This window comes from Manduca sexta, chromosome 25 (assembly GCF_014839805.1).
Source record: "Manduca sexta isolate Smith_Timp_Sample1 chromosome 25, JHU_Msex_v1.0, whole genome shotgun sequence".
In the NCBI taxonomy this organism is placed as follows: domain Eukaryota; kingdom Metazoa; phylum Arthropoda; class Insecta; order Lepidoptera; family Sphingidae; genus Manduca; species Manduca sexta.
In genome coordinates, this window is record NC_051139.1 from 9,250,609 (window position 1) to 9,266,538 (window position 15,930).

At 33.8% G+C, this 15,930-nt stretch overlaps 1 protein-coding gene across 3 annotated transcripts; it reads right to left on the bottom strand.

The window, feature by feature from the left end:
* Window positions 1-196: 196 nt before the first annotated feature.
* Window positions 197-14,545, bottom strand: LOC115453554 (serine/arginine repetitive matrix protein 1). 3 transcript variants are annotated; one of them, XM_030182431.2, is made up of 5 exons: window positions 14,307-14,545; window positions 4,247-4,422; window positions 3,216-4,045; window positions 2,961-3,102; window positions 197-2,301 (listed from the first exon to the last, which is right to left on the bottom strand). In XM_030182431.2, the coding sequence occupies exons 2-5, from the start codon at window positions 4,407-4,409 to the stop codon at window positions 2,171-2,173; spliced, it is 1,266 nt and encodes a 421-aa protein (XP_030038291.1). In that variant the 5' UTR covers window positions 4,410-4,422; window positions 14,307-14,545; the 3' UTR covers window positions 197-2,170. The 3 variants fall into 3 exon arrangements, with proteins under 3 accessions (XP_030038291.1, XP_030038224.1, XP_030038152.1); XM_030182364.2 differs by having other exon boundaries at window positions 3,216-4,048; window positions 4,247-4,419; window positions 14,307-14,539; XM_030182292.2 differs by having other exon boundaries at window positions 3,216-4,048; window positions 14,307-14,539.
* Between the last annotated feature and the right edge of the window lie 1,385 nt (window positions 14,546-15,930).

The window sequence follows — 15,930 nt, forward strand, 5'->3', positions numbered from 1 at the left end:
CATTTAAAGTATAAGACATTTAATGCATAGATGACTACATCTAGTCAGAGTACTAACTCTTAAGTTATTATTTGGGAGTTTTAGTTTTGTATTTGGGGACTCTATATTGGACAATTAGCGTTTACTCAAACATCGGGAAATAGACGCCTAGATAAAACATTTAATCTTACCTTGAAGTTAGAAAGAAAACAAAAAGTTTGTATAAATGCTTATATTTAAAATATACTTTTTCTAAATAACTAGGTATGTAATTGTACAAAAATTTAAAAATAACTTCTCTCTTCTGCTTTGCTTTCATTAATTTATATTATTATCATCGTTGACACACCTTCGGCTAACACATATCACTAACAGGTTTGTAGCTGCAGTGCAACGTTGACGCTGTATCTCCATGCACCCTCATTATTGGCATGAGCCGATATATTATAAGCGCGCGCTTTCATGCGACCTCTTGAGGCGCTGTTGGCGACGGATTTCTTGCGTTTTTGAAATGTGCCAGCCTTTAATATATATAAATAGATATATTTATCTGTACAATGGTAGAAATAATAAAATGTTCACACAAAAAGCGGTGCTCTGATATATGCGTGATAGTACAAGCCAAAATATTGCAGATAGCGCGAAGATCGCGAGCGCACTCTTTAATTATAATATAAAGTACAATGTCATTCTTTTAGATTTTGTGTAGACATAGACTTGAGTTTGTATTAACTGTGTACAAGCGCTCAATATGGCCGTAAGATGGGTGTGGCCACAATGCTTTAAATAGGTTTGCAAACGCGTCAGATACAATGTACTTAAGAGGAGCCGCACCTCGTCCTGGACGCAGATCACGCAATAAGATAATGTTCATAATCATTTTATTTATTTTTATTCTGGTAAAGGAAAGTGTAAATATAATGACAGCTAACAAAAAAAAAACCTTTGCTCTCTTTGATAATCACTAATGAATTATGAATTACATTGTTTTGGACTAAAAGCATTAATTCCATCCAGTTTCGAATTATTAGATGTTCAAGATTGTATATTTTAATAAATAAAATATGGTCTATTTGTTAAAATAATCAATCTTGAAATATTGTTTATCAAAAAATAATGTGCTCAGAATGTAATAAAGGAATAGAAAAATAGTGAACGAAGTTTTTCTTTTACACGTGAATTCAAAATGAAACACATACGTTATAGTATAGATTGACTGAAATAAGTAACTAAAACTTCGATGTTTTAAATCTACTTACACTTCATTGTTATTGCGCTCCGAATAATTAATACCTAATTGTTATTACAATATATAAAAAATAAGTTAGATCCTATACTAATAAAATAATTACATTATTCTTTACAAAGCAGCTTTGAATATCAATATCACAGACAATTTTTAAGAAATTGTATCCAAATTGTACGTGTCTCCTTCAGAATCTTATCAGTTTATGCATAGCTTCTTATATTATATTAATATAAATGCATAACGATTACAATTATTATATACGATAATAGTCATGAATCTTTTTTTTACATGGTATATAAATATATATTTCTGGACATATTACCAATCTATAATTTTGATATGTACCAAAGATTCATACAAAATTTATAGTTCTTTGGTACGCAAAGCAAATAAGCATTATATAAAAATATGTCTTTTGCAAATACGATTTTTTTACCATTACAAGCAATACTATAATAAAGTAACATATCGACTAAAGCCATCATGTTAAAGTATTAATTTTTTTCATATGTATCCAGATATTTTAACCATGATATATTTATTGACAAATAGGGCCTGATGGTACGGAAAGGGCTCAGATACTATTTTGTTGAATCACTTTGATGTGTTATAAAAAAGGCTCCCAATTTTCATAAAGACGTAGCTGTTATGACCATAGTCATCCTACGGTGTTTTTACTTGCGAAATATGTGCTGATCATGACTCTGGATATTATGATTGCCAGAGGTCAATGATTATTTAACGAATTTATTATTCGAAAGTAGCACAGAAAGTTTTTTAACGCGTATACATTCGCTGCCGTGGACGCGATTCTACGTAGAATATCTACGTATATAGACATATGACGTTTCCGTCAAACTCGTATTACAAAGTGGAGTAAGAGTCTGGAACATGTGATAGCGCCTGGTGCGGCGATGAGTCACCGCAGCAGGCGCAGGGCAGTCAGCGGGCGGGCGCTCTGCGAGCCACGCGCAGCAACACAGGGCCAGCTCGCACGTCCTTGAACAGTCTGATGGCTTCCCCGTGGGTCAGCCCGGCAGTGCCACGGCCGTTAACCGATACGATTTCATCGCCTGAAATATTTTGTTGATTGTTAAATAAATGCTTTAAATACAAAGCGGGTTAACATATAGTAGTTAAATCGCCTGATTTTTTTTTTTGATAAATGCTTTAAATACAAAACGGGTTTTGTAGTAGAGTTTGTCTACAACAAAAATTGGGTGATATGTTTAGGATACTGCACTTTCTCAAAGAAAACGTTGTGCAGTGTCTTGCTGTTACATTTCTTACAGTCAGCGGGATTATCAGAGGGCTATACAGGTATCTAAAACACCATTAATCCTCATTGAAGGTCATTAAATATGTCTAAAACTCTAAAGTAAATAAAAATTGGAATTGTTTATATACAGATAAATTTATTTTTGTAAAAAAATGGATCAAAAACTGAATCCCATATACTTTATATTATTTTTATACTAAAGTAATAAATCTTATTTAATAAGAAGATAACTATGTCTTCACGATAATACAGAATAGATATACCGTTAAACATAAAAGTTGCAAGGCAGGTGCATGTTATTTACGAACGTTAAGGTTGTTGAGTCTCGGAAGGTGCGGCAGTAATAATGTGCAGCTGTTGTTAACCGTCACCGAGGCATCTTCGATTCACCTTTCCGCGTAAATGACAAGGGTCATTACAATTTGTGAGTAAATTATAAGAATTTTCTCTCACCTTCTCGTAGCATTGATTCGGCTGCTTGGCCGTTGTTGAAAATAGTTTTGACGAAGATTCCCATATCGCCTCGCGGAGAATCTTTACCGCCCACGATGCTGAAGCCGAGACCTTTACCTCCTGCTGATTTTGTAAAACGTACCTGGAAATCAAAAGAAAAAAGGTGATTCAATTGTCGAAATGTCTCCGCAAAATAAATATTAAAACATTTTACTTGGGAAAAGAGGTGTTTATATTATAATATAGAGTACCTACCTCAAAGTTCTGCATATCACGTAGGTCAATAGGTCGCTTCGTTTGCTGTCCTGGCGTAACAGGAACAGCAGGCGGTCGAGAAGATCGCGGCGTAACACTCACTCGTAATTCAGACACTCCATTTCTTAATTGCTGCATGGGCTCTTGTCTGTCTTGCCTTGATTGTACTCGTGGTAGCCTGTACGGTTCTTCCCATAATCTTTGATTTGCGTCAGGTGGTATACGATTATAACAATTTCTGTATGGGACCTCCAAGTCCACATTTTCACTATAGGGTCTACGACTTCGAGGTTCGGGAGCATTTTTTCTTCTTTCAGGAACGTAACTGTAATCCACTTGATCTCGACTCTCGTCTTCTGGATTTATTAATGGTGTTCGATCTCTGCGAATTGGTGATGTTTTATTTCTGTAGACGTTTGGGGAACTACAACGCCGCCTTATCGTGGACTGTCTGGGTGGTGAAGGTGAAGATTGCTGCCTAACCGCTGTAGGACTAGGAACGTAGAATGTAGAAGGTTGTTGTTGGGGTGGAGCAAGGACGTCGTGTGCTGACAAGGCCCGTCGACGCAGTCCACCGCCGAGTTTGCCCAAGGCACGCAGTAGGTCTGGGGCACCACTCGTTACTCGCAATGATGCTGTTGTATAGACTTTGCCTCTATGGCGAAATGAGAGTTTAGAAGGTGGAGCCGGAGAGCATTGATTTGGCTGTCTAGGAGGCGAGGGTGAGCAGCGCACAGGACTTGGCTCCCTGTTGCCCGAACCTGGCCGAAGTCTGGAGCACCGACGACGTAATTTTCTCCATCTCTGTGACAAATTTGCATTCCAGCTTTCTTCTGAAAAGCATATTGAAGATTAAATGAAACCAATTACCACTTCTATTGGAAGTACTTACAAACATCTTACATCTATTTACCCACGTTCTTACAACGCTAAGTAACGTTTAATTGTGTGCAGGAGTTGTAGCAGCAGTGTTATGCACACGTTACATTAGTTTGTTCGTATCATAATGTGTAATATCCGGTATGCTGTACCTTTTTTAGTGGTGTCAGCGTCGGAGGCGTAATCGTGCGCTCGCGGCGGTGGGGGAGCGGGTGGTGACGCCGGCGCTGCGAAGCTGTGCCGCAGCGGCGTCATGCGCAGCAAGCGCGGCCGGTCGCCACCGCCCCCGCGCGTACCCCATGCAGGTGCACCCATTGTTCCGTTACTGCTGAAAACATTAAGCACTTAGTAAGTAAACATATTGATAAAAAGTCTTAGAAAGATTTATGCTTTTCAGATTTATGTTAGATACATGTCAATGTTCACATACCGCTTATTTAAAAAAAACGTTTTCAGTTATATTTAAAATACAACATATGTTGTTTCATTATTTAATAGTATAAAAGGCTCAGTTGAATGAAACTACAGTTTAATAAACTCAGTTGTTACGCATCGCTAAATATAGTAACCACTTGGACTTAGAGGCTCGGTGATATAATTAGACGTAGTTTATTAGGTACCTTCTTATGTGTGTGATGTATATGAAAGATCATCAAGCGTAGTAGCATTTTACTTTATATCTAGATTCCGTACATTGTACATAACATATTTGTCAATATAGGTACTTACAGATAATGTAATAATTTATTGATTTACGATTCATAATTTATTTGGAAGATTTCAAGACTAAAAAACATTTTGATCCAGGTATTGAAACTAAACTATTCATAGCTTATAAGGTCATGATAAAATATGAGAGAAGATATGTCTTCCCATATGGTGCCAACATCATAGAAAATTGCTAAATGTAAAAGCAATTATAACGTTTTAATAAATGAAAAAGACGAATAGCTCGCGAGGCAATCACAGCTAGAAGCGAAATATCGGATAAAAACTTGATTATGACCAAGCGTATAAATTAAGTATATACCTACATATATGTGCAATTGACCACCATAAACACCCACATACGGAGCGTGGGTTCAATGAGTAAACAACCACGTCCGGTGATCCATCTACGTATCTTGACGACGATTGCTTTTGACCTACATTGGTGCGAACTCCTTACCTAAGATCAGAGTATACTATTCTCAGATAATAACCTATTTAATAATTTAACTATTCGAAGGCCTTAGATAGTTGAAAACTATTCAGAAATATTTTATGGTTTGATATGTTTGAATTGTAATGTTTCATTGTTTTGCCTAAACATTACTTGTATGGGTTAAGTCTTTTCTTACGTTACCATAGAGTTTAAATTCGTTATTTTAATTATTCTAAATTATATTATACGGGTAAACGTGAGTGTCTTGCATTTTATCATGTAATGATATTGAACTTATCTGTGATTTAATGTTGCATATTTTTTACGTGGTATAATCCGACTTCATAACAGCTGCGGGATTGTATTTACTAGACCGGAAAAGAATTACAAGACTTAGGTCTTATCGCAGCTTCATTTAACGCCATTTTTCTACGGCGAGGTTGTAATTAAAATTCTAGTATTTGTAGACCGTGAAAACGTATATAATACGATGCTAAGTCGTTTAAAGTAATAATATATTTTTATTAATTTGCAGTTTTGCCATTATTCGTACTTAAATCGTAACCTATTTTCAAAAATGGTAATATATTTTTATTGTTCAATTTATTTTAACATTATTTTTGATGTTATATAATTAAATACTGCAACATCTTTTTTGAGCTGTTTATATATTTAAACAATATTATTTCGTAGTACGCAACGCCCCAACATGTACGTCAATTCTTAACTGTAGTGACAATCTTTATTACCTACAACCGAGCTGTGGGTAAGGCAAAGAGAAAATTCATTGTTTTCCCCTACGTAACGAAATAAATTACAGAGCATGCGTAAAGTGTTTTATCTGATTGAAGTAAATAGTTTTATATGTGGGGTGGCGGTACAAACACATGCATTAAAATTACAAACATGAATAGAATAATATGTACTAAAAGGATTATTTTTGTTAGTTTATAATATCTAAATATTTTGTAATCTTATATCGCCTTGCTGGATGAAAATTGTAATTTTTTGAGAATGATTTTTGGTTTTTAAGGCATTATTAAATTCAGACAGAGTGAACGGGCGACGTACGTTCTAATCAAAACATAATCTAGCGATGCAGACAAATCGTCTGCAGCGAATTACTAACAGACGGCTGTCTTGACAGTCTGATCAATAAATGGTACACACTCTAAAATTCACTCCAGTATTTTTAGCGAAAACAAAAATATTATCAACAGAAACTATAAAATTCTATTCTTGATCTCATTATCCAAGAACGATTAATAAATACACATATGCATTTATTTTTGGAACGATGTGTGTTAATTTATGCATTTATATGATTCGCCAATCCTTTATAAGGATTAACATAAAAACTGTGGCTCTCATCGGAAACTGACAGTAATTTCGCCGACATAGTACCGTTGTGTACCGAATTTGGCATCGGCGAGTGGTCACTGATCTTCCGGTGACTCCGTTTATTCAGGTTAGGATACTGTCATTACATAAAGGGATACGTAGTTATGGCGCTAATAATTAAAACTGCAATTAATTCCTATGCAAGTTATGTGGGACATGTGATAATAATGTGACGTGAATACATTAAATGTAATTGATTCTAATTACAACATCCACTTCATAGTTATTTCTTAAAATGTTTTTGTTGTAACTTCCTTTTAGAAGGTCTTTACGCATTATAATTTAATAGTAAATTAATATAGGGCGTAAATATTGCCAAAAAATAACGATCATCAGAATTTTCGGTCTCTATTGCCTAGTCTTCCTAGGACACTAATTTTATGAAATGGAGAGAAGTGGTACCTATTTATAGAAATAGTTTCTATCGGTTTGATTCAGTACGTAACCTTCAAATTCATGAATGTGACTGGCGTTATTATTATCTATTAATATTGTATTACAAGTTACACGGTAGGTAGCTACCATTATAGCATACCTATTTAGAATAATCGGTGCTGTCTTACCATAGATTAAATCTAAATTAGCAAAGTAATGCCAGTTAATTGTGGGAACCAGTAACTATTGAGAAAAGAGGTTCTATGCGAAGGCTTAAACAACCCTTCCCCTCCTCATCTTGAATTTATTTTCTTTGAATTCGGTGTCTCCTTAATTTCTTCGGGAATATGGTTTTGGGTGTATAGATCGCTTAACATCTTGATAATGCTGAACTGTGCAAAAAATACCGAAAATATTTCGAAGTAAGTATAGTATTTTTTTACATTAGCAAGTTATCCGTTAATAAGCTTGTAGAAGTGCATTACCGATCTAAGTATTAGTTGGCCTCCATTTATAAATATATATTACTTATGTAAAAACTTAAAGTCTCTTTCATTTTGTAAATTTTATAAAATATTTGCCGAGTTTCCTTCAGGAATGTAATACTTAAATATAACGCGGAATACTTAATTATAGCGGAAGTGGAAGCGGCGATAGCCTAGTTGGGTGTGGAACGGACTGCCAAGACGAATGTCCGCAGGTTCAAATCCCAAGGGCACACACCTCTGACTTTTCTAAAATCATGTGTGTATTCTTTGTGAATTTATCGTTCGCTTTAACGGTGAAGGAAAACATCGTGAGGAAACCTGCACATCTGAGAAGTTCTCTATAAGAATTTCGAAGGTGTGTGAAGTCTACCAATCCGCACTAGGCCAGCGTGGTGGACTAAGGCCTAATCCCTCTCAGTAGTAGAGGAGGCCCGTGCTCAGCAGTGGGCAAGTATAAAAATAATACAGGGCTGATATTATTACTTAATTATATTACTGGATTTATTAATGCACTTCAAACATTTGTAAACAGGGTTAACTAAATATTATTTCAAACCATACCGGATTTATGCTCTAGACCCCAATAAGTCAAGTAAGTTTAAGTAGTTACGTACTGGAATTTATCGCGCATATAACGTAACGGGCCCGTGCTCGTATTGCGCCCACACTTATTAACCAAACTGAGAATTATGCGTAACTACGAGTGCGCTAATGGCACAATAGGGCTCCAGGAATGTGACTCAGTGTCTTGTTTATTTTATTAACACGCTACTACTGTTTATGAACAACGTACGCGTTACGTAAACCGAGCTAGTCAAAACAGTACACCGAGTATCTCATGGGGTCGAGTAAAAATTTCAACTAAAAACTTTCTAGGAGATTTAAATGGACGTGTTGTGAATCGACGTTTGTATCCTTAATCGTGAATTTCCCTTTTCTGTAACCGCTTGAATCATAATACATTACATTAACAACCAATTTTAGTTCTAACTAATATGAATAGGAAAGTTTGGATGTTTCTTAGAAATAATCACAATTACTTTTTATCCCAACAATTTTCTCCCATGAGAAATAGTAGATATTTTATTTGATTTTTAAATAGTTGACGCTATGCTGTACTGGTAGCGCTGTGAATGACTATGGTGGTGTAAACTTTAGACTATAATAAAACGAAATTAACTTTCATCGAAACTATAATAAAATATTTTTGCGGCGACGTACATTTGATATATACGCGTGCTAGATATTTGTTTATAGTTATCGCAGAGAAAATTGTGGATAAACCACACACGTGCCTATTTCTAATGAACACAATCTCATTTATTTGTTCAACGGATAAGTTACTTGTCACGTATTTTCGTGGAACAACATCAATAACGAGAATATTTCTTTCTTATATCAATTCAAAGATTTCTACATTTGAAAGTAATAGTACATGATGAGGCACTTGTTTTATGGGAAGGCAGATATCATTTAATCACTATGAATTACCGATAAAACTGTGATTAATTCAAAATGTTAATTAGAATAGAGATACTCGTAAAATATCCTAATGTGCGTATGTAGATTTTTAATGCACTAAAAACATAAAGCAAACTTTATTTGGAAGTTCTCAAAACCTACCGAGGTACTGCATTTTTTAAGTAGATAGTCAATTTAATGTTGCTTATATTGGTGGCATTTATTACATGTTTTTATTAAAATATTCTTCCCGTTTTAAATTTATAGAACACGTATATGATCCATTCATCCTAAGTCCAAACAGGATGTTATAGTGGCAACTCTATTGATATCACAATGACGTTAATACAGAGAAGGATAATTCAAATATAAAATACAAACATCTTGGTGTTCATAGGCATTGTGTGAACCATACAACCGTCGGATGACATCATAATACCATGCAGAACGATAAAGGCGACAATAATAACAAATGACGCTCGCTATGTAATTGTTTATTGGCGGTTGCCGCATTATTTCTGATTTCTGTAGACAAGTAGGCCGAGTACGGTATTACAATCGCGTGGATCTCGCTTGATCGTCATATTGTCTGCCATCGAATTAAGAAACTACCCGGTGTTCTAGATATTTGCTCATCGAACGAATCTGGGAAATTGCTTCTTGCTTTACAATTTAACGTTCAGAAACTCCTTTATTATATTTTCTCAGGAGAAATCGACTCGCCCTAGATTTGTTGCCGTGTAAAAGTTTTCGAATATTGTCGTGAGTTTATTATTTTATTTGTGTGAAAAGTAGAACGGTTTAAAGTATGTAAGAACGTTCGTTAACCGAAGACAATTGTTCCGCGTAATTACTTTTGTTATCTCTTCATCGTTCACCACGAGATATTGGTAGAACGAGTGGATTTTGTACAACTTAATTTTATAATAAGCATTGCACAATTTATGACAGAATATACTTACACTAAATGTTGAATTTACGCAGTTGTTACTCAAAAAAATTACGGCGTAAATAAAAAAGTATAATAATATATTTTAATTTATTTGTTTCGTCTACAGACAAAGTAACAAATAAGTTAAGTGTATGTGACACTTCATATTTAAGCAACAAAATCTATAGGTACTGTTGACAGATTTTTGCGTTTTTGAATTAAACATTTCTATGCCCTACAAAAATCTTCCCAATTTAATATTATACATTATGCATGTATTTAATGTCATTCCATTTGATAGGTACCATTCTATAAAGTAAACTTAAAGAATTAAATCCCACTTAAAAGATAGTATATCAAACAGTCGAAACGATAATAAAAATTGAAGTTAACGTGTAGGAGCTTCTAATGTCACCCACAGCGGGCATGCATGCAAATCATTCTAATTAAAATCCATCATTTTGAGTTGGCCCAAATAATACCTACCTATCACTTTCTGTATACTATTTTTTAAAGTTTAGAACATTGAAATTGGAACTATCTCAACTCTCAAGTGAATAAATAATCGTTATTTTAGTTTCAATTATTAGATTTTTATATATTTTTCTGACAATTTTGGGTATAAAAACATTTCAAGGTACAATATCATTTTTAGTTGTGAAAAAGTTGACAAAATGACAGATAAGAGCACCTTACATAGAAATTACATGTTATAATCAATGTAATAATAATCGTACCATGTTATCACAACTTACTCATAGTTCACAATTTTATGGTGAAAAAGTTTAGGCCAGCGTCATCGATAGCTGTGATAAAATAGATGTTTGACTTGTGTCGATCAAACAGTTTAACTCAAACGTAATTCATACTAAATCATATTCAGGAAAGGAAAAAACTTATGTGAATAATAATACCTATACCTATTTTTTAATTACCGATTGCTTTTTCTATACTAGATTGACGTAAACAAAAGTTTTTTTTTAAAGATATTCTTCGTGTACATTTATTTTTTCCTTACCTGAATATGGTAGAGCATAACTTTTTTTTTAATTCAATAACAATTTTAAGAATTGAGTAACTTTACCCTATTTTATTCGTGTCACAAGGTATAAGAAACAATGATATTTAAAGAGTAATATAGTTAGTAATTTTCAAGTGTGTTTATCAGTACATTCAGTTTCACAACAGAGGTCGTTGTCACCAAATGTAAATTTAACGAAACCGACAAACAATTTTCACCAATACAGGTATTTATTATGTATGCGGTGCGATAGGATATCGTTTGTGGAACACCATACAGGATTTGTCAGTAGTAAAAGCACTGACTTGAGTCATAAAACTTGGTAAATGATAAGTGAGTTAGATGTAGTGTTTCTGGGTAATGTTTTAATATCATAGATAGTAAATGTAAAATGTTATTTTGTTTTATTATTTATTTTAGTTAATAACGGCGACGCGACGGCCTCTCGACCCTTGCTGTAGTAAAATTCAATATACCGAAGAAATGGAAGTAGTTTGAAGTCATCAATGAGAATGCTCTTATTTATAGGAGAATTTATATATTATGAATTATATATTATGAATGTATATATTATAGGAGAATTTATTTATTATGCTGCAGCCACTCGTAATACTACGCAAAAACTTTGTGGAACACGGCTGAATAGATGTTGCGCCGACGCAATAAAACGAAAGTAAGAAGATGATCAGATAACTTTAGGAGGTACAAAGATAGAGCAATAATTTTCGCTATTTATGAACAGTTTTTCTGAGTATCACTCTTTATCTCTTTATGCGCGTTTTTCAATTGAGTTCGGTTTTAGCAGGTAGATGTTTTTTTATAAGTGAAGGTCGCTTCTTGATATCTATTTATATGGTAATTTTTATTTTTCTACCTGCCTATTGTTAAGTTTTGTTCCGCTATGATTAAACTTAAAGTTTTTTGGGACTTTAAATATACCACGATGTTCAACAGTTTGGGTAAAGTATTCCTTCTTCATTTCTCTTATATTAATATCCTAAGATATATAATATTATCTGTAGTAAAAATAACACAAGTACACAATATGATGAGTAAATTTTCATTGCCCTGTAAAGCATTGATATTAGAATGTAGAACCTTCAAACACCACAAAACAAACAAGAACTACAATTTTCCTTAATTACCGTTTTAATTATAAGTTTAATAGAGAAGTGATGTATTAAAATTATTTGGCACCTATATTATGATCCGATCTTATTAAGAAATAAAAGGCATATCAAACCTACACATTGAGTATTCTGTAGCGTGGGTGACGCGGAACATGTGACGAATATATTATACAACATGTTTTTCTAACATTTATCAACGCATTTACGTACAATGAACGTACTTTAAGGTAGTTTATTCACTTTCCTCTTGTAAATATGTATTAACTTAGTATGCGTACTGCTCCGGCATTACCGACGTTGTGTTGAAGGTTAAGACGAGGAGACGATAATAATTTTTATATAAAGGTTTTATAGACGCACAAGTTATGGGAGGTAATATGCAAAGAATTACAAATACTTTCTTTAAAAAACTGTTTCAAGTCTTTTTGAAAGATTTAAATTAACTTAATGTTCTTTGTTCAATTATCTTCCTGATAGTGTTGGTTGCAAACTAAAATTATGTGTTTTTAGGAGAATATGTGCGGAATTAATCATTTTAGTGGAATTATTTTTTATAAAATTAATGAAACAAGATTCACATCATATACAATTTGAAACAACTAAAGTAAAAATAACATATTGCAGAAATATGGTGATTATTTTTTTTTGTATGTATTATAAATTTCGAAATAATAGTTTCTAGGAATACGATTGGCTTGCCGTTTTGTTGATGGCAACGCCTTTATGCTATTCATACTGCAGGATTCTATGTATTATTTCAAACATGTATTTCATTTCGGAGAGTTAAAAAAGTTATTTCGTATTTTGTATGGTCATCTAAGTATATTTCTGATGGCTTGTGTTTAAATAACGAGCCTTATTACCACGGAATTTGTTATTTACCAATTGTTTAGTTGTATAGTACGATTGTATTTCGGTTTTAAACAATAAGAGTCCTCATTTTGTTAACTGTCACCTCTTTGGGATTGCACTGAAAGTATTCATTAGGTTTAGTCGTGGTTATTTGTCATAGCATAAAAATTGTGCCGTGCTATTGTTGAAAGCTGTTCGTGACTTAAATTATGAAAGGTAACGAACTGAGTGCAAATGTTAGAGTGTGATTGTTGATAGGTTAAGGCCTTATGTAAACAGGTTCTTTAAATGCTAAACTAATTCCGAATTTAGAAAACCAACTAAATAATTGTTTTCTCGCGTGTTTTACACGAATTACTCGGTAGTAATTCAATGTCAATTATGTAATATAAACAATCATACATGAGCGTGATAGTTTATAAACACTGTTATAGTTACTAGTCGGTTACTAAAATTATTTTGCACGTGTATATTTATTTATTTTAAGTCAGCTTAATATATGAAGACTAGGCATCAATATACAGTTTTATTGATAGCTTTCTGGCCCACACTTGCATCTGTAATTGGTGATTCTTGTTTTCGTCTGCGATAATGACACCAGTTTCCATTTTTGGTGGCGCAAGGAGAAACCCAAACCTGCGCCGGTGCGTTAAAAATCAGTTGTGATATTTATAACTGACTTCACACAAACGTTTTTTAATGAACATAATGACTTTCAAGATTCACCCATTTTAACAAACAACTTGATGACTAATTAATGCAATTTATATTCATGAACGTGAATACTGGTTTAGAAATTAAAATCTAGTCGAATAACAACTTCTAAAATAATAATATCATAACAATGCAAAGGATTAATCGTCTAATGGATTAAATACGAGTCACAATAGGAACCGCAACATGCATACGGTATACGTAATAAAGTGAGGGTGTGGGATGAATGCACGCGCTGACGGCGCCGAACCAACCCATCATGCCGGTGGACTAACATAAAATACCTCCTACGTAGCGGAAATAAGAACGACGAGGGTTGAATACAAACTTTGGTACGCTATTCCGCCGGAGTATGACGAGCGAGGGTTTAAGGTAAGAGGGGACGTAGAGACCGACGCAATGGTTTTTTCTGCGAACTTTTTTTCAATTCCTATTTGTATGTGTGTTAATGTTAGATAACGGTTACTGGCTGTTTATATTTCAGTAGATCTTGTTTAAAACATTAAAAATATTGTTAGTTTTTATAATACTTTTTTTATCAGCTCAATAAATTAAATAACATCAATTATCTACAACAAGCTTTCATATATTTACATCATTCAAATAAAAAATATATATATTTAATTTACATAGTGATTAACAAAATAACAACAAAGCTTCATTCAAATAAAATACGTTACTAATTAAACACCAACCTTAACACCTCGAGTTATTATCAATCAGCTGAGCTTCAAATTCGGTATCATACCGGTCACAAGTTTCAGTCAAAATATATTTAACTAGCACGGGCACTGCAACAATGCACTTGAGTGTACGATATCGATCGTACCGTCGCCGATGCACTCCGATCGGTCGGACGGACGCGAGACGTCGCCACCGCACGTTCGTCTATGGTGAACGTCGAATTAATACTAACATAACCTCAAATTTACGCGCGCCGCCCGAGAAATTGTTTATGCTGTCTGTACACCCGTAAATGGGGTTCAGTTACGAAGAGGAAAGAAATATAGAGGGCCGCGCGGCAAACAAAGAGCAAGAACGAAGGTATGACATAGGGGAACTGACGGCAGTAAAACATATGATAAAGTTCCTAGTTACGCAAACTGTGAATCAGTAAGAAATTAATAAATAGAATCACTGATGTATACTTTTTTTGTGTATTCCGGCCGTTACGTGTAAGAGGCAACTGTTTCAAAATAACGGAAACTGTTGGAATTTAACAAGGCGCTAATATGACCTAATAGCAAACAAACACGAAGTAGCGGCTGAAGGTACTGTAAATTATAAAACAATACAAAATGTTTAACAATTTACAATAATTATGAAGTAACCGCTTATTGTAACTAACGCTATCATAGTTCCTGGAGTTTATTTAGCCCTTGAAAGAGTAATTGAAGAGCACAGAATGTTTATTAATGTGATAATTGGTGAATTAATTGACCGCAATTTTAATTTCACTGTGTTATACATGATCAAATGACAAGATGTGATCATATGAAAACCGGCACTCAGACGAGAAGTCAGGTTGATAAAAAATCTTTTATCGTCAGTTTGTGTACCTGCCCGGCGGGTAACCCTCGGGTGACGGGGCCCGTAGAACCATTGAAACGTATGGAATGAATAGCTTCAAACAACCGCTAACAAATACCTCGTGTAAATTCTTGCCACTTGATAAATTAACAGGTTGTCTCCTCAGTTTTTCTATTTTACTTTTGTTTTGTTATTCTACGCTGTAGGTTGAGGATAGAAACTGCACATATTAAAGATCAAATATTCGAAGAAATGTATGTTTAATTTGTTAGCGTTGAACAGAAGCATAAAGGTCGATATTATAAGATGTAGGTGGTAAGCCCACACTGTCTTTTGCCTTGGCCTGAGAAGGTACAAGGCTTATTTTCATTTCGATAATACTCTCGTAGAGAAAATTAATTCATTAAAGTATATTCACCACTAGTTTTAACTACCAAAAATAAAAAATGGCGTAGTCTACTGCCGTTACTGAAGAAATAGGACATTTTTTACAAAAATAAAAATAATATAGGTACTATGTCATAAAAAAATTAACCCTAAAAAAGAATTTTTTCGTTAAATGGATTGATTTATTTACAACGATTAATCGGTTTGGTTTACTGGCTTCCATCAGTCAATTCATACAAGTTGATAGGTTTTCTATGTCTTATTTTTATTCGTTAAATAATCGTTTCCTATGCACATTTATGATAAACGTCTAATCTGACGCGTGATATAGGTACATCGTATTTGTTACTTACTATATTGTGTTTTATTAATAATTTTATACAGTATTTATGAAAATTTTAA

What these genes read in the sequence shown, in the direction of transcription:
- LOC115453554 (XM_030182364.2), bottom strand. Translation starts at nt 4,409, where the DNA reads ATGGGTGCACCTGCATGGGGTACGCGCGGGGGCGGTGGCGACCGGCCG. An exon ending in CGCTGACACCACTAAAAAAG is followed by an intron (nt 4,049 to 4,246) that starts GTACAGCATACC and finishes TATGCTTTTCAG; the next exon opens with AAGAAAGCTGGAATGCAAAT. An exon ending in CGAATCAATGCTACGAGAAG is followed by an intron (nt 2,302 to 2,960) that starts GTGAGAGAAAAT and finishes AAAATATTTCAG; the next exon opens with GCGATGAAATCGTATCGGTT.